General features: G+C 38.2%; 1 protein-coding gene across 2 annotated transcripts in view; it reads right to left on the reverse strand.

Annotated features, from left to right (window-relative positions):
* LOC136872724 (uncharacterized) overlaps window positions 1-26,191 on the reverse strand; it is a 201,091-nt gene that overhangs the window by 68,126 nt on the left and 106,774 nt on the right. For both annotated transcript variants that reach the window (XM_068227512.1, XM_068227511.1), the window contains exons 5-6: window positions 25,803-25,964; window positions 19,766-19,910 (exon numbers count right to left, since the gene is read on the reverse strand). In XM_068227512.1, coding sequence (XP_068083613.1) covers window positions 19,766-19,910; window positions 25,803-25,964 — 307 coding nt within the window. The remainder of the gene's footprint in view (window positions 1-19,765; window positions 19,911-25,802; window positions 25,965-26,191) is intronic.

Here is a 26,191-nt window from a genome sequence, read left to right on the forward strand (position 1 = left end):
ACTGATGTCAGTATATTGAACTCTAGATGCACCTTTATACATGTCTTTGAAATTTAATTTTCTAACCTCTTCTAAGTACAATAAATCCTTCGTTGTGACTGGGTCGTGACTTTGTAATACACTTCCAGCTGATGTTAGGAACTGTAAGACTTGAATGAAATTTAAAACTGCTTGCAGAGATTTCCTTCTGAACACCGCTGACCTTTTCGCATGACTGGTGTTGTATGATAGACTGCATGTTTGGGCCATTATGGTATGTGACTGTGATTTCAAAATTAAAATATGCAGTTATTTCCTAGAACCAATATTATTATTATTATTATTATTATTATTATTATTATTATTATTATTACAAGTGAGGCGGTCCGTTCCAAAACTCGTCTTATCCATTTAAAAAAAAAAATGAGTTAGAGGTAGCATTGCCTTCTTGGTGATGTTTTGATGTTTGTGACAGTTCTATCACAAAATTAAGCACCAAAACTCGCCTTTTCCCATAGAAATTGTCACCAAACTTAGGCTATTGTTCCATAACTCGCCTTATCCACGCCGCTTGTCATTCCAAAACTCGCCATATACAATCCTTTTTTTTTTTTTTTTTTTTTGCTATGGGCTTTACGTCGCACCAACACAGACAGGTCTTATGGCGATGATGGGATAGGGAAGGCCTAGGAGTTGGAAGGAAGCGGCCGTGGCCTTAATTAAGGTACAGCCCCAGCATTTGCCTGGTGTGAAAATGGGAAACCACGGAAAACCATCTTCAGGGCTGCCGATAGTGGGATTCGAACCTACTATCTCCCGGATGCAAGCTCACAACCGCGTGCCTCTACGCGCACGGCCAACTCGCCCGGTCCATATACAATCAACCAATAGGAATGGATAATTTCAGCACGTGACTCACGCTACAGTTTACCCGCGTTTTATGCCAGTCTTTCCACTCTGAGTTGTTCTTGAACTGTGTTAGTCTTTCATACAGTTTTGTGCTGTGAATAGAGTGTATTTAGATGACCGAAAATATTGCTCTTGTTGGGGAAGGTATATAAAACTTGCTAATACAGAACAGTTTCACATTCAGGTCTGCCAAAAGACATTCTTGAATGTATTGCATGTCAGCAAAGATCGGGTTCAGAGGATTGCCAGAAATCACTTCCAGAAGGCTAAAGAAGAACTAACGCGGGATACTAGCGAGCGATGTGACATGTGCTGGTTATGTGGTGCATGAGATCCCTCTAAAAGTGCATTTGACCACCTGATGACATAGTGTCTTGTGAACTCATACTCGTCAAACTACGGTCTCAGCCACTCACATGTTCTTTTTACTTCTGAGATTTAGAAACTTAAAACAATCTTGCAACCTGACAACTAAGCTACCGCTATATTTCAAACAAGATTTATTTGATTCTTAAAGCCGACCAATTTAATTTGGCTTACTGCCTATATTCCAATGAGGAACTATTTTTAACAAACATTAAATAACTAATAGCTGTGCTCTTTTATAATATAACAATACTGGACACTTATTATTTTATTTACATGAGTATTCTCACATGATAGAAAGTCTAAAACTTTTAATACTATAGGAATGTCAATACCCCAAATTTTATTAGGTGTATAAGCTGTTTAGACAGAAGTATTATAAAAGACATCTTTTATTATTTTACACACAATTGTAACAAAAAACATCACAGATATCATAGAACTGTAAATAGATCAATTTTACCTTTATCATAAATTTTATAAGAGGTATATAGGAGTTTTTATACATTCAAAATTTTGTACATATCAACACTATTATGAATTGCCAATATGGTAGAAAGTTTATTTGTGTACTGACATGTATGTAATTTACTTGTGTCCTTGTTTATCTAACTTTAGGCTGATGGGATAAATATGCCGAAACCGGTCCCTAATATTTATGAATAAAATGTGACATTTCAATGTATATCACATTTGAATTTGTATTGAACAGGTGGAAAATCATATACTTTCATCTCTTAATTGTAAATCTTTTTTCAATACGGACCAATTATGAAGTTTTTAACATTAAAAAATGAAGACCTCAACGGCATCTACGGCGGAGAAGGTGGACTTCGGTACGGTGGAGATGGCGGAAGGGGCATACCCGTAGCGTCTGTACTCCAGAGGAGCGGCTACGGAAGGCGCCTGTCTCCATGTTAAGGGCGGCCTAATTTTGAACCTGGCAGTAGGTATAAAATGCCTTTGGATGTGGCAAGCCCATCGTAACAATAGCCTATATGGACAAAGCAGATATGGTGCCTCGGAAAAGGTTAGGGCGTCCCCTGCTAAAAGCGACGCGCAGCTCGTCAGGTGCTGGGGGAACTGTGAAAAATGGGCAACCAGCACCAAACTACATCAAAATTGCAACAGTAAATGTACTGACACTGACGGGAAAGACAGAAGAACTCGTTGACTTCACGATAGAAAAAGATATAGCCATACTTGGACTGTGCGAGACCAAGAAGAGGGGTACAGGGGAGATCCCTCTGAGAGAAGGATACAGGCTGTATTACAGTGGAGGACCTGAAGCAAAAAATGGAGTGGCCATCATATTTAGAAGAGAAATCCAAAAATATCTGGAATATACAAAGTACGTCAGCGATAGGATGATGATGATGATGATGATGAGACTCCAGTTTGAAAATGGCGTGAAAGATCTATTTCAGTTGTATGCCCCACAAACTGGTTGCATAGATGAACATCTAGAGGACTTCTTAGAGGAAGTGGAGAGACAGATAGAAGATAAGGAAGTACTATTGATGGGAGATCTAAATGCACAAGTTGGAATGGAAAGACAAGGAAAGGAAGATGTTGTAGGGCCCTTTGGATATGGAAATGTAAATCCAGAAGGCGAGTTGTTGGTGGATTTTTGCATGAGGTATCAAATGATTGTTGGAACACCTGGTTTAGGAAGAAGAACAGTCAGAAGATTACAAGGTATGGCTGGGGAGACAGACGAACAAAGACCATGATTGATTATATAATCATAGAGAAAGAACACCGGAAGAACCTTGTAGATGTAACAGCCATGCCTGAAGAAGCCTTTGGTGGAGATCATAAGAGTTGTGATAGGAAAATTGAAAGTTGGAAAGATTGAAAAACCCCAATTAAAAAGAGAGAAAAGAATTAAAGTATGGAAGTTGAAGGAGAAAAGCATACAAGAAGAATTTCAAAGGGAAATAATACCCTTGGTACCCAGGACAGAGGTGGGGAATGCTGAAGAGGAATGGAAAAGATTTAAGGAAGCACTGGTTGGATGTGCAGAAAAGGTGTGTGGTAGAACATCAGGAAATGTGAAAGACAAAGAAACACACTGGTGGAATGATAGGGTAAAGATTAAAGTGAAGGAAAAGAAAATGGCATGGAAAGCATGGAAAACATCTAAGACTGAAGAAAGTAGAAGAAAATATGTGGAGGCAAAGAATTTGGCCAAGAAAGTAGTGGAGGAAGAAAAGAGGAAAAGCTGGGCCTTATTCACACAGAAATTGAGAGATGATACGCAGGGCAGCAAGAAATTACTGTGTGGTATCTTAAGAAACAAAAAGAGAGATCAAGTAAACACCAGATTTGTGAAGGATGAAGGTGGCATAATTTTAACAAAGCCAGAAGAAATAAGAAATAGATGGAGAGAGTATTTTCAGAAGCTGCTGAACATAAGAACGGATGACAGTCATTCAATGGACGACCAGGAAAGGCAATTAGTTGACGAAGAAATGGATAAAGAAATTACAATGAATGAAATTGAAATGGCAGTAGGAAAGATGAAGAATGGAAAAACTGCTGGAATAGATGAAATTTCAGTGGAGATGATAGAGGCAGCTGGAGCTGTAAGCCTGCAGGGGACATATCGGGTTCTCAGGAATGTCTGGGAGAATAAGGAGGTCCCTCACGATTGGCAAAAAGGAATAATCATCCCAATTTTCAAGAAAGGTTATAAGAAAGTTTTGAAGAACTACAGGGGAATTACTCTAATATCCCATGTTGCTAAGATAATGGAAAGGATACTGGAAAGTAGAATAAGGTTGTGGGTTGAGAATCAGATGCAGGAAAATCAGTTTGGTTTCAGAAGTGGAAGGTCGACAATAGAGCCCATTTTCATTATGAGACAACTAATGGAAAAGCATTGGGAGTACGGGAGGTGATGACATTCATTGACATTGACATTGACGAAAGTTTGGGACAGTCTGGTGCAAAAAGGAATTGGACAGGGATTAATAAAAATGATCATGGCATTGTATAAGGAATGCTGTAGTTGCGTGCAAACACAAGTTGGCAGGACAAGTTGGTTCAAAATAACTAGTGGGCTGAGACAGGGAAGTGTTCTATCACCAATCCTGTTTACAATAGTGATGGATGACATCATGAGAGCAGCAAAAGCAGCATATGGAGGAAGAGAAATGAACATTATGTTATTTGCAGATGATATTGTGATTTGGGGAGAAGGCGACAGGAAAGTTCAAGAACAGTTGAATGTGGTGAATGGGAAGATCGAAGAATGTGGATTGAAAATAAGTGTAGAAAAGAGTAAAACTCTTGTTATGACTAGAGGGGAGAAAGAAGGGAAAGGTCAGATTAGACTTGCAGACAAGCCCCTGGAAGTAGTGGAAACGTTTAAATACCTGGGGAGTGAATTAATGGAGAATGCTTGACTGGATGCTGAGATTAGTAAAAGGATTCAAGCTGGAAGTTGTTTCTATCATAGTGTAAGAAACATGTTATGGGACAAAGATGTGCCAACGGAAGCAAAGGATACTATGTACAAGATGTATTACGTACCCATAACAACTTACGGAGCAGAAACTTGGACAATGACAAAGAAGGATGAGAGTCAAATACAGGCAGCCGAAATGAAATTCTTGAGGAGTATGATACAGAAGAGTAGAAGAGACAAAATAAGGAATGAGAAAATCCGGGAAGAAATTGGAGTGAAAAAATTTAATGATAGAATAGAGAAGAGCCGACTAAGATGGTTTGGGCACATAAAGCAAATGAGCGACGAAAGAATGCCAAACAAGGTGATGGAAATGCAAATCCAAGGAAGGAGAGGCCGTGGACGACCACGATTGAGATGGAAGGATACCATCCAACGCAGCACTATAGAAAGAAACCTGGACTGGGACACAGTGTTGGAGGAGGAGTGGTGGAAAGACCGAAGAAAGTGGAGAGGAACCATATTTGCCCCTACTCGGCTATAGCTGGAGAAAGGGAAATGATGATGATGATGATGATGATGATGATACCCAAGTCTCTAAGCTCAAATTTTCCAGAGGCCATCAGCTGAGTGGCTTTCTTCACAAACTTACTAACAGACTCCTCAGATTCGAGGCTGGTTATACAGTTATCCACATAAAACGCCTGCTTCAGAATATCAGCCGTCTTTCTCAGTTCTTTTGGAGCCTGATTCAGATGAGTGATGGTAGCTGCTAACAGAAAGGGACTTGATGAAATTTCAAACACTACACGACGGTGTCTGAAACATATCATTTCCTGAGCATGAACATTGCTGCACCATAGGAACTTTAAGAAATCCCTATCACTGGGCGATAGCCTAATCTGCAGAAATGCCCTCTTAATGTCAGCACTTATACCAAAGGCATGCTTCCTGAACTGAATAACTTTGGAATTAGCTCAATTAACTTTGGCTCCTTTTCTAGGCAATCATTCAACAAATTCCCATTACGATCCTTAGCTGCAGCATCAAAAACTGTTCGGATTTATGTAGTCTGGCTACTAGGCTTAATTACAGCCCGGTGCGGTAAGAAATGTCCTTTATCCTTACATTCAGGAACTGTCTCGATAATGCCTGACTGTAACCAGTCCTGGAATACTGCATAATTCTCCAGGTGCCCACTAGAGAGAAGATGTTTTGTTACACCTTTAAGCCTCCTCTCTGCCAAAGCTTTATTATCCAGCAGATCAGCGTGCCCTTCCTTCCAAGGTAACTGCGCCTCATATCTATCTTCTTCATTGAAAAACAAAATGGTATCAGTAACCGAATCCTCTTTAAACTTCACAGATTCTACTTCACTAATACCTATAACATCTAACCTCCAAAAGGCTGACAAATCCGAAGATTGCAGGTTTGAGTCCTGCCACGGTCGCCAGATGAAGGAGATTCCACAAATTATAGGGCGAACAAATCACACATCCATTTATTTATTTAAACATAATGATGTAACAGGCCATCTCGACTAACAGAAAAGACAATGAAATTATTCACAGAGTAAACAGAATAGTCTTTTTTGTTTCGTATCAACCATATCTATAACAATTTGGTGTTGTGTGGAACAGGATTGGAGGAATTTTAACATTTTTGAGTTTGGCATGATTATTTTTGGATCCTATTATGATTGCTTCCAATTTGAATGGATTGACTTTAAGAGAATTATTTTTAGTCTAGTCTTTTATATTTTTCAGGTCATCATTTAGTTTTTTAATGTCTAGGTTGACATCTTTCAGGTTTGTATATGTATATATAATTGGATGTCATTTGCGTAGAAATGGTATTTAACAAGTTTTTATATGTTCTGGTACATCATTTAAATACAGTGAAAATAGTATTGGTGCTAGAACAGTGCCCTGAACTACGCCAACTTCAGTTTGTTGTCAGTGATACTTTCATACCTATTGACACGCACGGCTGTCGCTTGATTAAATACGAGTGCAGCCACGTCAGTGTGCTTGAAGAAAATATTTGTGCTTGTAGTTTTTAGCTAATAATATTTCCCTGTCCACACAGTCAAATGCTTTACTTAGGTCTAAAAGAACAAGGATAGTCATATGCCTGTTGTCCATTTCTACTTGAATGCCATTTGTAATGCTGTGCTGTTTAAGGTAAGTTGTTATCTGGTTGCGAACAAGCTTGTCTAATATTGTACTAAGACAAGTAAGTATGTAAATGGGTTGAAAGTCTTCAGGTTTTGTTGGATTATCGGTTTTTTTTTTTTTTTTTTCGGTAGTATTATGGCACTTTTCCACATATTGGAAAATATTTCTGTCACGAGTGAACTATTTATTATATGCGTAATTTTTGGGAGAGCAATTTTAGAGTGTCTTTTAACCTCTTAACATGAAAGCCCGAGTGTACTCGGGGTTTTATATATTTATATAAAATAAAATCCCGAGTATACTCGGGAATGTCGCTCATTGAACCTAATTTAAAAGCAGGAATATACTCATTTCTTGTTGTTTCTCAATATTTCTGCCAGATGTTTATGAAATTATTACTTTAGAGTCCTATTTTTGCCAACAGATGTCTCTGACTCAACCGTAGTGGATGTCGGTGACTCAGGCAGTTCGTTTTCGCGGCTTTCCCGTATTTCTTGCTATCTAAGTGTACTTTGTTAGGTGAAAATGGAGAGTGAAGAAGAGTTTGAGGACAGTTCAGAAGAAGAAAGTGGTAGTTCTAGTTCATCTGATTGTGATATTGCAAGTACCAGACAGTGGTGTGAAATTGATACTTCCGGAACAATACCACCTGCCCCACCACGTTTTCCTTTCAAGGCTAATCCTGAAATACGTTTCCAGCCGTGTTGTGAGGATGTTATGCACTATATTAGTCAGTTCATTGATGATGATTTTATGGATATTTTGGTGACCGAGTCTAACAGATATGCAAGACAGACTAATGCTCCGGAATGGAGGACACAACAATTGATGAAATGTATATTTTTATCGCGCTGACAATACTGCAAAGCATTGTAAAGAAACCTACATATCAAATGTATTGGTCCAAGGCACCTATATTAGCTACACCCATATTTCGTCAACTTCTTCCTTACGGAAGGGTCTGACACATCCCACTCTGACGAGTCTAGTGTCAGACCTAAGACGAAATGCTGGTTAATAGAGCAAACGCCTGAAAAGCCAACATCTAAATTTTTGAACAGAACTTCTTCCCTTTTGAAGATTTCATAACTTGAAGAGGTACCTACATTTTTCGGACAACAGTACATATGTTGCAGAAAATCATCCACAACCTAAACTAAACAAAATATGGCCTATCCTGAATCACATGTCTATTAAATTCAGAACTGTGTGTACCCTGGAAAGGGATGTGACAATTGACGAAAGCTTGCTGCTGAATAAAGGACGACTGGGCTGGGTCCAATATCTGCCTCTCAAGAGAGCCAAATTCGGTATCAAAACATTCATGCTGTGTGAGTCAGCTACAGGTGATGTTTGGTCCCTGATCATATACACGGGCAAGGGCTCTAAATTTGATGATGACTACAAACATCTACCCATGTCATCACAAGTTATGACACTGATGAAACCCCTGCTGAATAAGGGGTACTGTCTAACTGTGGATAACTATTACAGTTCTCCCCAACTGGCCGACATTCTCATTACCAATCGTACAGATATGTTAGGCACTGTGCGCCCCAATAGAGCAGATATACCTCCAAATTTCCGGAGCACGAAACTCAAGAAGGGCGAGATTGCAGCATTCCAGCGAGGTAAACTGACTGCAATAAAATGGAAAGACAAGAGAGATGTCTGCATCCTATCTACCATCCATAATGCAGAAATGGAAAGACGCGGAGTACGGAAAAAGGAAGTTGTGAAACCTAAATCTGTGTTCGCGTATAACAAAACAATGGGGGGTGTTGATAAAGTAGATCACCACACTGCTACTAACCCCCTGCCACGGAAGAGAGGAAAAAAAGTTTTATAAGAAGATATTTTTTCACCTTTTGGAACTAGCAGTATGGAATGCTTTCGTCCTCTTCAAAAAACATGGAGGAAGGACGAATGCTCTTGACTTTTGTGTGGCTGTCGTTGAGAAAATGATTGCACAACATCATAGAGAGGAATTTTCTCCGAAAGCAGCAGGTCGTCCTTCAACAAAAGCAACCCCAATGCGACTTATTGGCTGCCATTTTCCTTCGGTGATTCCTCCGACGGATAAGAAGCAAAACCCAACAAGGATGTGCAGGATGTGTAGCAGTGTGCGCGATGCTAGAGGGAAGAAGGCGCGGAGGGAATCCAAGTACATGTGTAAGGAGTGCGATGTAGCATTGTGTGTTGATCCTTGTTTTAAGGCATTTCACACAGCCACAAACATTTGAACAATATTGAGTGTCATGTTGTATTACATGCCATCTGTTTAGTGCTGTGTTATTTATTTTAGAATCCGTAAAAAGTATCACGAGTATACTCGGGATTTTAAAACAGGAACTTTTCGGTGGCTTATATTTCATTGTTAAGTTCGAAAAATGTATTTTCATTGTTATCACTGTCATTAGTTTTCAATAAATAGCCCATTTTAACAATTAAAAAATTAGGTAAAAAATGATCACAATTTTGTAAATAATTGGTCTGTTAAGAGGTTAATTAATGTCAAATTTATTCCATCAAATCCGGTAGCCTCTGACTATTTCATGGATCGTATTTCTGCGTCATTAAGAGTTAAAAGTGAAAAATGAAAGTATTCTCCACCGTGTTTTCTTTTCGCATATAGTCTGTCGGTTGTTTCCGTTTTAGTTCTGTATGTGAAGGTTGTGAGCAGAAATATTTAATTTGTCTAATGGCAAGTCAGTGTTGTTTTTGTAAAATCAATGTTGCGAAGCATTTTCTATACATTGGCAGAATTATAATTTTTTAGGATGTCATGTGTATGGCGTATCTTAGCATTCCTGATGGTCTGAGCTGTATGTTATGCAATTTTCTATACTTTTTGAAACCGTCTACAGTTGGATTTTTTATGTAATATTTGTAAGCTGCATTTCTTTCTTCCACATTTGCCCGTATGTCTTCTGTCTTTTTCTCTTTCTCCTTACAAGATTGTACAAAATTATGTTGATATCCTCTTAGTCAATACTATACTATTTTACGTCCAATTAAGACGAAACTTTACACAGACAGACATGTTTTCACCCAGCACTGGGTCATCCCCGGTACGACATATATACTGAATTAAAAACATCAGACACACGAGATTCATAGTCTGTAATGTCTTCTGTCAATCAAGGCGATGGTTTTAGTTTTACTAGTGCTGTCCGTATGGGAGCATGTTTGTCATACAATCCTAAAAGTAGTTCGTTAAGCAGGGTTATTTAGTTCGTCAATGTCATATACCAGCCGTACGTTGTTGCCACGGTGTCCTGAGTGCGCCCTCAATGAACGGCTCTTCGTTTAGTTTTTTAAGTCTTGATAGGGAATGAATTTAGGCTCACTTTTGGGGCATTTCATTAAGTATGTTGCATATAGTCATGCTGGGAAACTCCAGGAGATGGCTGTTTGGCCATGAGTTTGCATTCTATAAGTAGTGTTTGTAATGATTAGATCCAGTAGTGTATAGGAAGTGGCTGTGTGGTATATAGGATAAAGGGGAAGCATAGTCATATTGAGGTTAAAAAAAAAACCTGTGTATGGCTTTTAGTGCTGGTAGTGTCCGAGGACAAGTTCAGCTCACCAGATGCAGGTCTTTTGACTTGACACCCGTAGGCGACTTACACGTCGTGATGAGGACGAAATGATGATGATAAAGATGAAACATAACCCAGCCCCCATGCCAGCGAAATTAACCAATTATGGTTAAAATTCGCGACCCTGCCGGGTATCGAACCCGGGACCCCTGTGACCAAAGGCCAGCACGCTAACCATTTAGCTATGGAGCTGGACATTGAGTAAGGTAAGCATGCTTTTCAGTCATCTAGATTCAGTAGTCACATTTGGTTAGGAAATGTAACTTTTATGATAGCAATAAATTCTGCGCTAAGTGACAGAGTACCGTATCCATTGATATTGGTCTAGCGTCTCTCTGAAAATGAAAAAAATGAAAAAGAAAAAAATCTGTTTTCAACCAGTATCGCCTTCAGTTTTACCTCATCATAGCAGATTTTTTTAAAAACCTGTCCTAACAATAAAACAAAAAAATGGTAAAATTATAGACAGAAATAAAAGTCAGCTGTTAAGTTGGTGGCAGGTTATGAAAAAGTACAAACAGCTTGCAATTTTAAGGAAAGCTGGAGGATTTTGAGAGAAACAGTGATAGCAATGGACCTTTAAAAATGTGAAGGTTTAAAAAGGTCTTTAATTAAAGAGAGAGAAGTTGCACTACTACAAAGGTTAAAAAAGGCAAGACTTTATCATCAAGGTACAATGTGTACAGAGAAAGTCAAGTTACTTCATGAATTTTCATTAATTGGATAATCCATATTTTTGGCTTTTCGTGCTTTTATCCCTTCAATAGTCGGAATAACCAGGAGTTTACCGTAGTTGACTTTTCAGTGATTAAGTTTGCTTCTAACTGTTCATTTTGCTACTATACTGTTTAAACTGTTACTTATGAACCATTTATTATGAGTGTTTAACCTTCAGCCTACCAAGTGGGTGCACTAGAGACCTCAAAGTTTATTATTAGGTGAAAACAGTATCTGTACAAATTAATAATACTACTTGTTATCAGGTTTGTTTATCACATGTATGTTGTGCTGGTCACTTACCAGTAACCAATTCTTCCCTAGGAGAATACATTTTTCTTTCATTTAGGTCTTTGTTGACTGCTCTTGGTAGCTGTGTTGTACAAAACATTTGTTACCCTATCCTATGCATATACAGCAGTTGCTGGGAATTTACCTTCACTTTTATCACAGTAGATCATTAGGTTAAGTCTATGTTTTACATGACTACTGTTCCTAACGGGTTATATAAAAATATCCAACAGAAAAATATTTGACAAACATGTTGTGCAAGTGATTCATATGATACAGAGTGAGAAAGTAAAGAATGTAGTTAATCTGTCAAAATCAAAAGAAGAGACTGCGATAAAAGCAGATGAAACAGAAAAGAGTGATAAATTACTGATGAAGAAAATGGTGTTAGGAAGAATGATGAAAATAACAGGTAAAAAATCCACCAAAAGACATGAATCAAACAGTTCATAAATTGCTGTTGTGACCCTGGGGTTTATAGGTGCATCTCATGGAATTCAGATATTTTTCATGACAGCATTAAAAAATGGACTGTACTAATAAAAAGGCACAAATACTTCATGAGGAAGGGAGAAAAAGGAACTCATAAAAAGAGAAACAAAGCTACCAACTGATGTTGATGAATTATAGTATTAATTTTTAGGAATTCTGATAACCATGAAGTTTTTGAAAGCTAAACTGGAGTCAGAGTTATTATGGAATACAGATCCCATGCACTAAAGAGACATGATGGCGATATCTTGCTGCAATGATATAAACTTGATTTGAACAGTTATCGACATTCACCAGATTTGATCATACCGTACAAGAAATTAAAGCAGGCAGTATAATAAACTGGCCGTTGTCAGAGGTTTCTTCAGCTTGTTTGTTTATTCTGCACTATCCTGTTTTAAGCTTTTCTGAGAGAAAATTAACTTTTTTACAAAACTGCTTAAATGCGATACTCCACTATACTTTCATGCTCAAAATACGAATCCAGTTATTTCTTACCTAATGCGATATTTCAATAACTGAAACATGCCCAACAGCAATTATAAAAGGAAAATTTAAAAAATAAAGCATACAAAAGGGGCAAGATGTCGTCAGTGTCCCAACAAACTTCACAAGTCACTTCCTAAATCATAACAATCCACAGAACTTATTCTAGACCGTCAACTCGACTGTACTTCAGCTGCTAACTGTTGCCGCTTATGGCTGTAGGAGCGCTAATGTCACGAACATGTCATCACAATGTTCGAGGGAAGCATGGTACTGCTGAGTCACGTTGAGCCATGGAGATAGCCGGTTCTGCACCTCGACGCCGCAAGGAGAGATTGCCAAGTTTGCAATTAACCCCTATATAGCTGAATTTGCAACCAAACAAGTTTATAAACAGATCAAAAACACCTCAAAGAATGATAATCCAACCGTAACTAATTTTCCCCCAAAAGTGGAAATTGCCGGTTTTGCATCTGGACCCCTCATTTTTAAAGTAGCGTGGACTCCTCGCTTTTCCTATTACCATGGAACCAACCTTTCCATTCCACTTTCATTGTAGCTCAACAGAGGTCAGTCTGTCTTTACTCAAGTTTCCTCCATGACATTTTCTTCCTTTAATTTCCAGAATTTTGTCAGGTAAGAGTTGAAGAAACAAGCCTGTTTTGTCCACATTGAAAATATCACGAGGAATGAACTTTTTGAGAAGCTGAGGAAGTGTTGTACTTTTCACTGCTTCTCCAGGGTCAATATACACGCTAGCAGCCTTATCTTGCATGCATCTGTACACCATTCTTGAACCTTGCAATCCAACCATTCGAAGCTTTAAAATCAATGATGCCCAACTGTACTGCTGAACTACAGGCCTGTGTTCAAACCACCTCCATCACATGCTTTCCATTTCAGGAAACAGCCCTTCCCACACACATTTCCTTTTCCGCTCAACCTTTCTTCAAATGCATTTTCTATTTCCTTCCCTTTGCCGAGAATCGTGTTCAGTGTAGACTGAGGAATGTTCCACTTTTGCACTATATCCACACATTTCATGTGAGGATTTACAATCCATGTCTTGAATATATTTCAACTTGTCAATGTTTGTTATCTGTCATACTTTCTTCTCACTCATTATGAAAAACACAATAAAATAGGTCCTAACAACACACGATGTACACTTTTAATACATCACTGAAATACACAAGCAAAAGCAATCAGGTGAGTAAACTTGCACCATACCAATGAGATGCTCGTGAATACAATGTCATATAAAAGTTCACCAGATCTAGCGAAAAAATATTCTGACACTGACAAGAACAAAACAATCACTTATTTGCTAGCCTATTTCTCCATGCCAACCTATCCTGTGCTAACCTTTTCATTTCTACGTAACATGATGATGATGCTGCTTGTTGTTTAAAGGGGCCTAACATCGAGGTCATCGGCCCCTAATGGTACGAAATGAAATAACAAAAAGTCAAATTGATCCACTGACCAAAATGAAATAAAAAATGTCATGAAGAATGAATGGACATGAATCCTACAAAAAAACAAAAAAAACAAACAAACAAAAACAGTGGATCTGACACAAAAAAAGATCGTGAATAATAGTATTACTGACCAAGGGACCACTTATAAAGTGCATTGATGCTTGATGTCTATAGGGGTGCAAAATCCACGACTAAGGAACCGCAGAATGGAACATGTCGCGAGTAAAGTAGAACCATGGTATTTGTCATGTTGGGGTACTAATCAAAAGTAGCGAAGACTCACGGTGTTCCACACAAGATGGTACTACTCACAAGTATTGTACTTCGTACAGGTAACGCAGACCTATGGTGTTTCGCACACAATGGCGCCACTTACAGCCAACACAAACCGATGAGTTTCCTCACCTAGGTGTACTAGTCACGGATGCCGGTCCCACGGGCCCCGTGGTGTTTCTCACATAGTGGGTACTTATCACAGGCAACGCAGACCCACGGAGTCACTCATATAGTGGTACAACTCACAGGCAACGCCCAGACCTGCAGTGTTGCTCACATGGGTACGACGCACGGGTACTGGAAAGCCACCAGGCCAGGCTCTATACTTCTACTAATCACAAACCTATTTCGTACCTAATATAGTGGTACTATTCGCAATTACAGGCAACCTATGGTGTTCCCCGCGTGATGGTATGAATCAAAAGTAGTTTCATGGTTCTAATTCAATCATCCCTTGGTCTCCCCTTTTAGTCGCCTCACACGACAGGCAGGGGATACCGTGGGTGTATTCTTCATCTGCGTCCCCCACCCACGGGGAGTAGTGTGTTAGGTCTGTGAGAGATATTTTATTTCCCTCAAGTCCGCTGGCAAGCCGGTTAGGACCCCCCCCATCCGCCACCTGGGACGCGCCACGTAGGAGTATCACCTCTCCCCCTGCTACGCCTGCGCAGTAGGTTAGTGGATTTCTACGTAACTATTGCATCCTACATCTGCTCTAATCTGCTTGTCATATTCACATCTTGGTCTACCCCTATTGTTCTTACCGCCTACACTTTCTTCAAAAGCCAACTGAACAAGTCCTGGGCGTCTTAAGATGTGTCCTATCATTCTCTCTTCCACTCGTCAAATTGAGCCAAATTGATCTCCTCTTACCAATTCGATTCAGTATCTCTTCATTCGTGATTCGATCTATCCATCTTATCTTTAGCATTCTTCTGTAACACCACATTTCAAAACCTTCTATTCTCTTTCTTTCTGAGCTAGTTATCGCCCACGTTTCACTCCCCCTATAGTGCCACGCTCCAGATGAAAGTCTTCAGAAACATCCTTCTAATTCCTATCAATATTTGAAGTGAGCAAATTTCTTTTCTTAAGAAAGATCTTCCTTGCTTGTGCTGGTCTGCATTTTATGTCTTCCGTACTTCTGCCATTGTTAGTTATTTTACTACCCAACTAACAATATTAATCTATTTCCTTTAAGACTTCATTTCGTAATACTGTATAATATTTCCTACATCACCTGCCTTCGGTCGACTGCATTCCATTACTTTTGTTTTGAACTTATTTATATTAAGCTTATACTCTTATCCAAGCCTTCATCCATATTAATCAGCAACTTCGAGATCTTCTGCAGTCTCAGATAAAATAATATCATCGGCAAATCTCAAGGTTTTGATCTTCTCTCCTTGGATTGTGATTCCCTTCCCAAATCACTCTTTGATTTCCTTTACCGCCTGTTCATATAAACATTGAAAGGGAGGGGGGAGCAAACTGCAGCCTTGCCTCACTCCTTTCTGGATTGCTGCCTTTTTTTTTCTTCACAGCCCTCGATTCTTTTCACTGCAAACTGATTTTTATACAGATTGTAGATAATTCTTCGTTCTCTGTATCTGACCCCAATCACCTTCAGAATCTCAAATAGCTTGGTCCAATTAACATTATCGAATGCCTTTTCTAGATCTACGAACGCCATATAAGTGGGCTTGTCCTTAATTCGATCCTCTGAGATCAGACGTAAAATCAGGATTGCTTCACATGTTCCTACATTTCTTCTGAAGCCAAATTGAACTTCTCCCAACTCAGCTTCAACTTGTCTTCCCATTCTTCTGTAAATAACACGTGCTAAAATTTTGCAGGCATGAGATACTAAACTAATGGTGTGGTAGTTTTCACACTTGTCAGCACCAGCTTTCTTGGGAATAGGTATAAGAACATTCTGTCGAAAAAGGGATGGCACTTCTCCTGTCTCATACATCTTACACACTAGATGGAATAACCTTGCCATGCTGGTTTCTCGTAAGGCAGTCACTAATTCAGAGGGAATGTCATCAATTCCAGGTGCCTTGTTCTTACTTTGGTCTCACAGCTCTGTCAACCTCTGACCTCAAAATTAGGTCTCCCATTTCATATCTGCCTGCTTTGTCTTCTTTCTCCAGAAGTGGCTTTCCATCTGAGATCTTAATATAAAAATAATTTAGAAGCCTCCACCTTATCAATACAATATTTATTTACTATAATGCAGTAAATTCAGTACCAGTTTCGACCCCTATGGGGCCATCCTCAGCTGACACACATTAAATTGGTTTCAAAAACATCAATGGTGTAATGTCTTACATGTGATTGTAGTAGCAATCAATACGGAAATTAAGCTAATAGATTATGTGAGCTCCTAATATTCAAATTTTCTTAAAATATTGAACTGAACAGAAAACTTCCATCTACTGTATGTATTAATAATTCAAGGAACATAGTGACTGGATTAAGTGAAGATCTACAAGGAAAATGGACGTAATTCGTAAGTACTGTCGTTGCCTACGTGATGGTTCTACATACAACACTAACCTAAGTTTCTAATTTAAAACAGAAACAAATGACAAAATTTAGTCTACCAGTAATTCAATGAATAATATAGCGATTGGACAAGCCTGTGAGAAATCCAAAAAAAACTCAAAGAAGAACAATAAGACAAGATAAGACTTGAGCAAAAAGGGAGGGGGAAAGAGAGAGGGAGAAGCGTCAGCTATTACTTCTGTGTTGCGTCATAGCTCAGACGAGTTCTATATCGTCAAAACCAACTAAAATCATCTACACTGTCATAAACTATCAGAGATAGGAAGCAATATCACATCATGTTTTCCAGATAGCGAATTTTGTATTTAAATAATGAAAAACCAGGTTCCCTAACAAATAGTACAACAAAAATCTTGGTCGTCGTCAGCGAGAATAGAAAAACGTATTAAGGGGATATATCAGCATGTATTTAGTAGCATTGGGACTGGGGCTTGAGAAAATAGTGTTGAACAAGAAAATGTGGTAATTGAGAATGCGCAAAGAAGATTCCATTGTACTTAGGTTAGGTGACGCTGTTTGAATAAGAAAACTGAAATGTTTCCCACAGAAGCCTCTGGAGTGATACAATTTTTCAGAATGAAATTAAACATATGCATTCACAATTTGAAAAATAACCGAGTAACCCGTAGTGTGGATATCATCCATGAAAATGTGATTTTTGAACTAACTGATTCCAGTTTCATACCAATTTAGAACTGCATCTTCCCCTCCCCTCTTTTACAAAAAAGGATCTAACGTTAATCCATTATAGCGAGTAGATTTTTTGCCGTTATGATTTCTTGGACTTCATTGCTGTAAGCTACACACAAGCTTAGTGTCGATGTGACGAGACCAACAAGGTCGCACCATTTGAGACAACAGCCTTTAAACGAGTAAGTTTGTAACCGAGCTTACATTTTTGGGGCCCTCTCTATTAACATTTTAGACGTGGCAAACTCGCCACAGAAATCTGTGTTACTGGGAATTTATTTCCAATTTGTCGTCTTCTATTATTTTCTATATAACTTTAGTGTCACATGTTTGATTATAATATCTATTTCGCCTTGAGCGCCAAGTTCCTATTTTTCTAATACTTCATGATGTATCTCTTCAACTCGGCACGTGAAGTGCTCATTCGTTCCTGCTTTGTGCTGCTCTCTACAGCAGCCAGTCTGTCCTTGTTGGTGCTGCCTCTGGCCAATCAGTGCACGGCTTCATCTTTGAGCTGCCAACGACTCCTTGTAAGCACGCGGTAGTTATGACTCCCTGTTCTGCAACCACGGCAGAGGGATGTGTTCTGGGTCCATGTCGCTTTGGGCTGGATCATAGATTCAGGACGATAGCATTGGTTCGAGGGTGTTTTCACCCTCAGAGGATTCTTGTGCTTTGTTCTTTTTCATCGTCCTCAGACTCTGTGATTTGGTGTGAATTTGGTTTTTTTAGCTAGGCACATCTATTGTGAGTGTGTGGTGGTAGAGTTGTCAGAGTTCATGTGTGGAATCGTGTTTGGAAATGTAATTTTAACTTAAATCTCCTAAAAGGTCTTGAGTTATAATATTATTATATTAATTGGGTTGCAGCAATGTATGATGTTGGAAGGATATTATTATCATTATTATTTTATTTTTATTTTTGGGGCAAGCACTATTGTCCTAATGTGCGACTTAATGGAGTCACGTTTATGAGCGGTTTGACAGCCATGCGAGGTTTTGCAAGGGTTTTAAAATTTTGGTTTGATCCCCTTCTTAGTGTCAACTTTCTGCTCCAACTTAAATTTTATTTTGACTGGTAATTGTGTGTTTTTCGATCTACTAGATTCTTTTGTTTTTCCCATGTGAGCTACTATTGTTGTGTTTTGATTTCGGGATTGGTCGATACCTTTTTCTTTAACTGTATGTACGTTACCATGGCGATCGTGGTGTTGATGACTATTGTTAGTTTATGAGATTGATGTCAATTCTGTCTTGTAAGAATTTTGATTCCCTTACGGAAGCCCCCTGGACGAAACCTAATCCTGACTAAGTGTAACTAAATTAAGAGAAAAGAAATCTTGCCATTTGAAGGTACTTTTCGAATTGAATGAGAAAAAGCATGATGTTATTCAGATCTCATAGATGTATTCTTAACTTACTGTAATTGTAATAATTTTAACTTTGCTTTCTTCTTTTTACTTTGATCGGCTGGCTGAGATTTAGATTAATTTAATTTTTCTAATCTGTTAATTGAACTCTTGTTCTAAAATTTTTCTACTCATAAGAGGACGATAATTCTAATTGTGATGTTAATTTAAATTTCTCTTCGGAATCAAAATTATTTAACCTTTATAAAATAGGTGTTTTTTTTTCTATGGTTAAATCTTGGCAATGTGGTACCGTACCAGGACATCCATTGATTCACGGGTAATTTGTGACACCCTGTCCTGCTTAAGGTAAGTTTAATGTCTATTTCCCTTTTATGTTGTGTTTTTGGGGATGTTTGGTGCTTCCTAGTCTACTTTAAGTTGTACTGGCTCATTGACAGTACAGGCCGGTACAAGTTGATTGAGCCTCTTCTTTCCATGCAATATTTTTGTTTTTTTGTTTCATCAATTCCTTCTCTCTTTCCCCATCTTGATGCACACTTATTATTCCCTTTATTGATGGTCTCACTACGCTGTGCAACACAGTGTTCCACTTCTTAAAAAGGATTAGCAAGTTGTATGTCAACCAAACTGTATTTTTTAGACGAGAAGATGTTTTTAATATGTCAATCTTGATAATTGTATTTTAATTCCACACATTTCACCAGTGTTTTTATTTGTTTGCATAAATGTAATATTTGAGCTTCTACTGAAGATGACCTTTAGATAGGCTGAAACATCTATAGATATCATCCCATCTAATATAGATGGTTGTTTTGTATTGAGGAGGATTATGTAAGACTTTTTATTTGTAAAACAATAATAATGGACTTCTACTCTAGATGAAGAGATTTATAACAGAAATCATAAATATGAAGTCAAATATTTTAAATTAAGTTCAGGCATACCTGGTTCGAAACGGCTTTCCAGAAATGTACCCAAAGAAGCAGCTTGAGATTCCTTATTCTTCAGCATTCGAAAGAGAGATTCAAGGGATTGACCTCGCAGTTTTAGTATAATTCCATTATCGTAATCCAAGGCTTGTGCTATTACCTGAAAACAAAACACATTTAAAGAAGTACTACCGTATTTATTTGCATATCAGCGGCACCTCTAATTTTTTGTGACGAATATTCACGTAAACTTTTGTGCCGATTAAGAGCCATACATCCAGTTTGTGGGCTTGTCACAAGAATATGTGTCTGCAGTAACAAACAGAAAGGGCCACTGTCTGAACTCAACGACGTGAAGCTTGTTAGTAAATATTTGTCATGGGAGAAGTTAACAGTTACACGGCTTCATTCAAGCTAAAAGTGGTGAAATTCGCGGTAGAAAATAACAGAGCAGCAAATCATGAGTTTTCTGTTCACGAAAAACAAGTGAGAAATTGCAGAAAGCAGCCAGCGGCAATTTTTTGGCCCAAAACAGGGCAAGTTCCCGGATGTTGAGGCAGCGTTACTGGAATAGGTGAGACATGTGGAACACTGTTGCAGTGTTTCTCACGAAATATTGCAACTAAAAGCACGGAAATTGCTTGATCCCATGATATTCTGGGAAACCTATTCAAGGGAAGCTACGGGTGGGTTTACAAGGAGTAATCATAATATAAAGAACTCCGTTGACTATCTTAGAGTTTATAACTACACGTGACAATTAACGATGTCTATCAGCCATAAAGCGTAGCATCAAGGATGCAAGATCTTTTCCATACTGAAAGTACCCGAGACCAAGGAATATCCAACTAAGTCATAACATTCGAGCTGTCTAGGGAAACATCAATACTAGTGAACAAATAATGGCATCTAACAGCAAAATCCAGCAGAATAATAAATTGCAATCTGATAATATACCCGAGACAAACAGCCAACACATACAGATGAGCAAAGAAAACCACAGTCCACGGACCTCTGTCCTATCTGTGAAAGGAAAGTAGGTGAGGCAGCTGTAGCATGCGATGGAATTTGCCAGAAATGGCATCACCTGGCATATACAGAACTACAACAAGGGCAATTCAATGCGCTGAAAACTACAAACAAGAAAAAAGTCTAGACTAATGTGGCTATGCTACAACTGTGAATAAGAGTTCCTACAGTACAAAGCAGAGAAGTCTATGAAGAAAGAACTGGAATATATATTTTTTTGCCATTTGTTTAACGTTGCACTAACACATCGAAGGTTTTCGGCGATGGAAGGGTGGGAGATTTGGAAGGAGCGGGAGTGGCCTTCATTAAGGTACGGCCCCAGCATTTGCCTGGTGTGAAAATGGGAAACCACGGAAAACCATCTTCAGGGCCGCCGACAGTGGGGTTCGAACCCACTATTTCCCGAATTCAAGCTCACAGATGAGCAACCCTAACCGCATGGCCACTTGCTAGGTGAACTGGAATCTTTAAGGAAAGAAGTAAACGATAAGCTAGACAAAAATGACAGATACTCTAACAAAAATACAAAAGAAATTCCCTCTGGAAAATCAAAGATCGGTTATCAAGAGGATGGCCCGACGACCAGAAGAAACAATAATCGTACCGGAGGTGACCCACACAACATACACAAGAGCAACTCAAAGAAAGGAAAATGAACAAATACCGGAACATATGGAAAAAATACAGCACAGAAAGGAGGAAGCAAGATCACGATGTGATATGTCGGAGGTATGTACTAAAGACAATGAAGGATTCAAAGAAGTAAGAAAGAGGGGATACCAAAAACGTAGATCACAAGAGATAATAGGAACAAAGGATGGAGATAATGGTGGAGAGATTGATGAAATACAAGCTGGAGAAAGGAAGGCATGGCTAAACATTGGGCGCGTCTCACAGAACACCAACAACAGAAAAATAATCAAGACTTACGTGAGCAAATCGGGTATGGACAAAGAAGAAATTGTGTGTGAGGAGCTGAAGACCCTGGGTACAAATAAGGCCTTCAAAATAGGACTCTCACTTCAATACACACAGAACATAGAAAACCATCACCTGAGACATAACTTTTTTTCGAAAGCAAAGAAATACTCCAATTAGAGAGCTACACTTTACGACTTCCCGCCAAGAATCGTTGTCATAGCGCTAAAATTCATGATTTTTCAAGCTCCTTGACGGAAAGGAAACAGTCGACAAAGACAGTTGATATATCCACCAAAAGGAAGAGGAAGCAATACAGTATTCCTAAATAGTTTTTGTGACATGCCGTATGTAGTACTGAACACCGTTGTTCCCGAGGCATGCTGGCACATGACGCACATGCTCATGCGAACTACTAGTGTCTACAACAAAACAGCCCTCACATAAAAAAAACACACCTCGTATATACCTGTGTTCCCCATTCACAGACCTCTTTGTCGTGTCCATCACTTTCCTCTGTTATACTTCCAAAGTATTTGAAATTTTTCATTTTCTCCTGCAAGTGCCTAATGCCAGTTTCGAAGAGATCAGTTTCCTATTCCACAGTTGGCTGGTTTTTATTTCTTGTCTCCAGAAACTTTCATTCTCCCTGAATTTCATCCCATACTGTTTCACTGCTTCTACTTATGTACAGTAGAACCCCTTTTTAACGAATCTCACGGGGATTTGATAGCTCTTCCTTAAAAAAGGGGTTTTCCTTAAAAGGAGGTTCAAAGAAAATAGGCTATATATCACAAGAAATAATAATACATTTATGTCTTTAACTAATGTAATGTCATGAAATAATAAATTAACATAATACTAAAAGCTCAAATTAACATAAGAATACCAGAAAATATTTACAAAATAGCAGACGTAACAAATTCCTTAGTGGACCATTGGGAGCACAACCTGCAGCAAGGAGAAGAGAAATAGGTATGACTGACTTGCAGTTTTATATTGAAGGAACAGAGACCTAACATTATTTTAAAGTGATTTGTGAAAAATAGAGCATGAGAACCATGAGATTAAACATATTAATCTTCACTTTCTGAAATAGTCCAGTACAGTAGTTTGCTTCCTCTTGCCCAGATGTCTAACGGAAAGAAGTTTTCTCTCACTTTGGTTGAGACTGTTGAGATCTTCATCAATATTGAAGGAGGAGATGCCTTTTACGTCTTGCAGAGTCATCAAGGTGCCGGAATTTTGTTCCATAGGAGTTTTTACGTGCCAGTAAGTCTGCCAACCCAAGGCTGACATATTGGAGCACCTCCAAATACCACCAGACTGAGACAGGATCGAACCCACCCAGTTGGGCACAAAAGGCCAGCACTTTACTGTCTGAACTACTTAGCCTGGCATTGTGGGTATCCACAGGGTTTGTATCTACATGAGAGGTGGAGCTGTGATAATTTTGATAAGTTAAAATTCTGATAAAATATTAAATGTGAACATACCGTACAATCAACTCATTCATTTTTTTCTAGAGCCTGAACATAAAACTCAAAAATCATTATTTTATTCCAGTCAGATCTATTCCTTTTAATCCAGTTTTCTCACAATTATAATTTATTATTAATTTCACTGTATTTGTGAATGGTATGTCTGTTTCTCGAAAGGTAAATTTTAAATTTTCCATTAATTTATTCAAGCCCACTGCCAATTTTTATGGAATTATTGTATTTCCATTTTGTCTAGCGACTTCTGGGAATAAACAACTATGAACTGTAGGCCTACATGTATGTGTTCTACATTATTCCTTAACAAATTTGTGACTATTCTGAGTCTTACTGGCTACCTTCATTGGAAGGCAGAATTTCATAATTTAAAAAAATAAAGAAACTAATGGTGAACACATTACTTTTAGGCCTACAAATACAGTAAATATAGTCAGTTTTAGTCACTCATATCACTTCATTCGTTTCACCTCATTAGCTCCTCTGATGAGTTGAAGTCAGGAACTGCCTCCGGTCGCAAGACTCACTACGGAGATTCATTTCACTTCATACTCAACCCTGTAGAGAAAAGGGATAAGGATTGGACATACAGTTTATTTATCGCATAATGCAATATTAGGTTGAATACAAAAGAACTTAAGGGCCAGTAATTTGTCTCTGTCAGTTGAGCAGTAGGCCTATCACAGAATAAACCTAATCAGTGCTTTCATTTGAATTATCGTCATCTTGTGCCGCCAACTTCTCTACAACCAGTGTTGTCGTCATCCCAAATGACGTAATCTTCATTGCCATTGCTAACATTCGAGGTCCTGTCTTTTTGAATTGAACCTTTTAAAAATAGTTTTGTTCCTGACTAGAGAGTCCCCAGTGTGAATCCATTCCCAAATGGTTTCTGGAGATGGTCTCTGATATTCCCAGTTGATGTATGTGTAGCGGAAGCCACTCCTTCCGAATAAAGCCGTCCTGTAAAAAGCGTGCCAAACCACCAGTACCGTATGACCACAAGGACATGAATCATCTTGATAATTCTTACTCAATATCCAGTATATTTGACTCGCAAGTTTTCAACTTGCTCAGAAAGAAAGAATAGTTAAACATTACAATTCAAAGGTTTTACCATGTGGTGGTGTTTTAATGTAGACGTCATAGGGTTTTTATCTTATGTAAATAGGTTAATGTTTATCATGAGAATTATATAATTGCCTGTTTTCCAAGTTCTTTGTACAGCTGAGGATGATGCAAAAATGTGTTGAAACTAGTCCTGAATAAATTTAGAATATTGTAATTACATCTCGGATCCCCTCCATATTCCCTTCTTCTGCCTACCCCTATCGCCCCTCCTTGTTGCTGTCCAGATATGCTTACCTGACCCAAGTCGCTCGCTGCTCATTGCACTTCATTTGCACTACGTTCAATCTACGTACGTTTGGGGTGAGTCTTATAAAAACTTATACTGTTGAGTAGGGCCTTATAACTTTCCACTTAGAATTACTATCAGCATTTATTATTCACAGGTTCCACATTTGAACTGGGAAACGCAGTTCCTGTTTACATCTTAAGGATCTTTTTATGTGATTCCACCTCAAAGGCTTTTAGACATAGAAGAATATCGTCAAACTCAAATCTTATTCAGCTGATTTTATTCATGTTTATTTTCAGAAGGCCCCTAGTGAGAAACACAGTTTAAGAACTATAATTGAATTAATGTACAAAATGTTTTAAAATACAAGCTATTTTATTATTGTAGATTGCAAACAAAATATTTTGAACTCAGTATTGTATGTCCATAAGGACTTGAATCAACTTGACAATTGTTACTCAATATCCAGTACATTTGACTCGCAAGTTTTCAACTTGATCGAAAAGAAAGAATAGTTAAACATTACAATTCAAAGGTTTTATCATGTGATGTTTTAATGTAGACGTCATAGGGTTTTTATCTTATGTAAATAGGTTAATATTTATCATGGGATTTATATAATTGCCTGTTTTCCAAGTTTTTTGTACAGCTGAGGATGACGCAAAAATGCGTTGATACTAGTCCCGAATAAATTTAGAATATTGTAATTACATCTAGACAACATTATTACTGTATTGAATAGGTGGACTCTAAAAAGTTTAATCACTGTAACTACATATTTGAGCGACGTCATCGGAGCTGCAGTATGCTACGGAGGCGGATATTTCTTAACAACGAAATACAGACGTACTGCACGACTGATTTGTGTTTTCATTGCAGGGGTCGAACAGAAAACTATTCATAAATTTTTGCAAGTGATATCATCGTTCTTCTCTGATGAATTACATTGAGGATCATATATGCAAGCTTAAGTTTTTCATTTTCTTTGACTCGAAAAGCCAGGGGGAAGTATAAAACTTTAGGAAATACAGTAAACTGAATGGTGAAACCAGAGGGCCCATATATAACCTCTGCTTTTGTCAGGGAAAATTCTCAATATTATTCACCAGAGAGAGGCCAATAACTGTCTGGGCTATGGAAAAAAAAAGTTTATTTCAAATTTTCCTTGAGATTTATCAAGAGAAATAATTTTAAAAATAAAGAAAAGAGAACACGGGGAATACCACTAAATAATCTGGAATGTTCTTACCTTAATTATCAAAGGTTTGTGATTTGCGAGAAACAAATATCTCTCTCCCCAGTAATAAGCAGCATACACAGGTTTCTGCAATACAATTCCTTGATTTTTAACAATCCTCTTCTCTATGATCATCAGCCATATCAAATCATCACGGGGCAATACTCGTATAATCTAAAAAAGAAAAAAAGTCTAACAGGTAATAAATTACTCAAATGAAATACGATACCTTTGTAATTTAAGATATGCAAAAATAGCCAACTTTTGTATCACTAGATTAAACAAGAGGAAACTCGTAGCAAAACATTTTTATGTGAGGCTAAGCCTTACCAATCGATGATAAATCTGGGTGCCATACAGCCTATAATAAGCATACTGCCATACATGTGCCAAACCACAAC

The sequence above is a fragment of the Anabrus simplex genome, chromosome 4 (genome assembly GCF_040414725.1).
Source record: "Anabrus simplex isolate iqAnaSimp1 chromosome 4, ASM4041472v1, whole genome shotgun sequence".
Taxonomy (NCBI): Eukaryota; Metazoa; Arthropoda; class Insecta; order Orthoptera; family Tettigoniidae; genus Anabrus; species Anabrus simplex.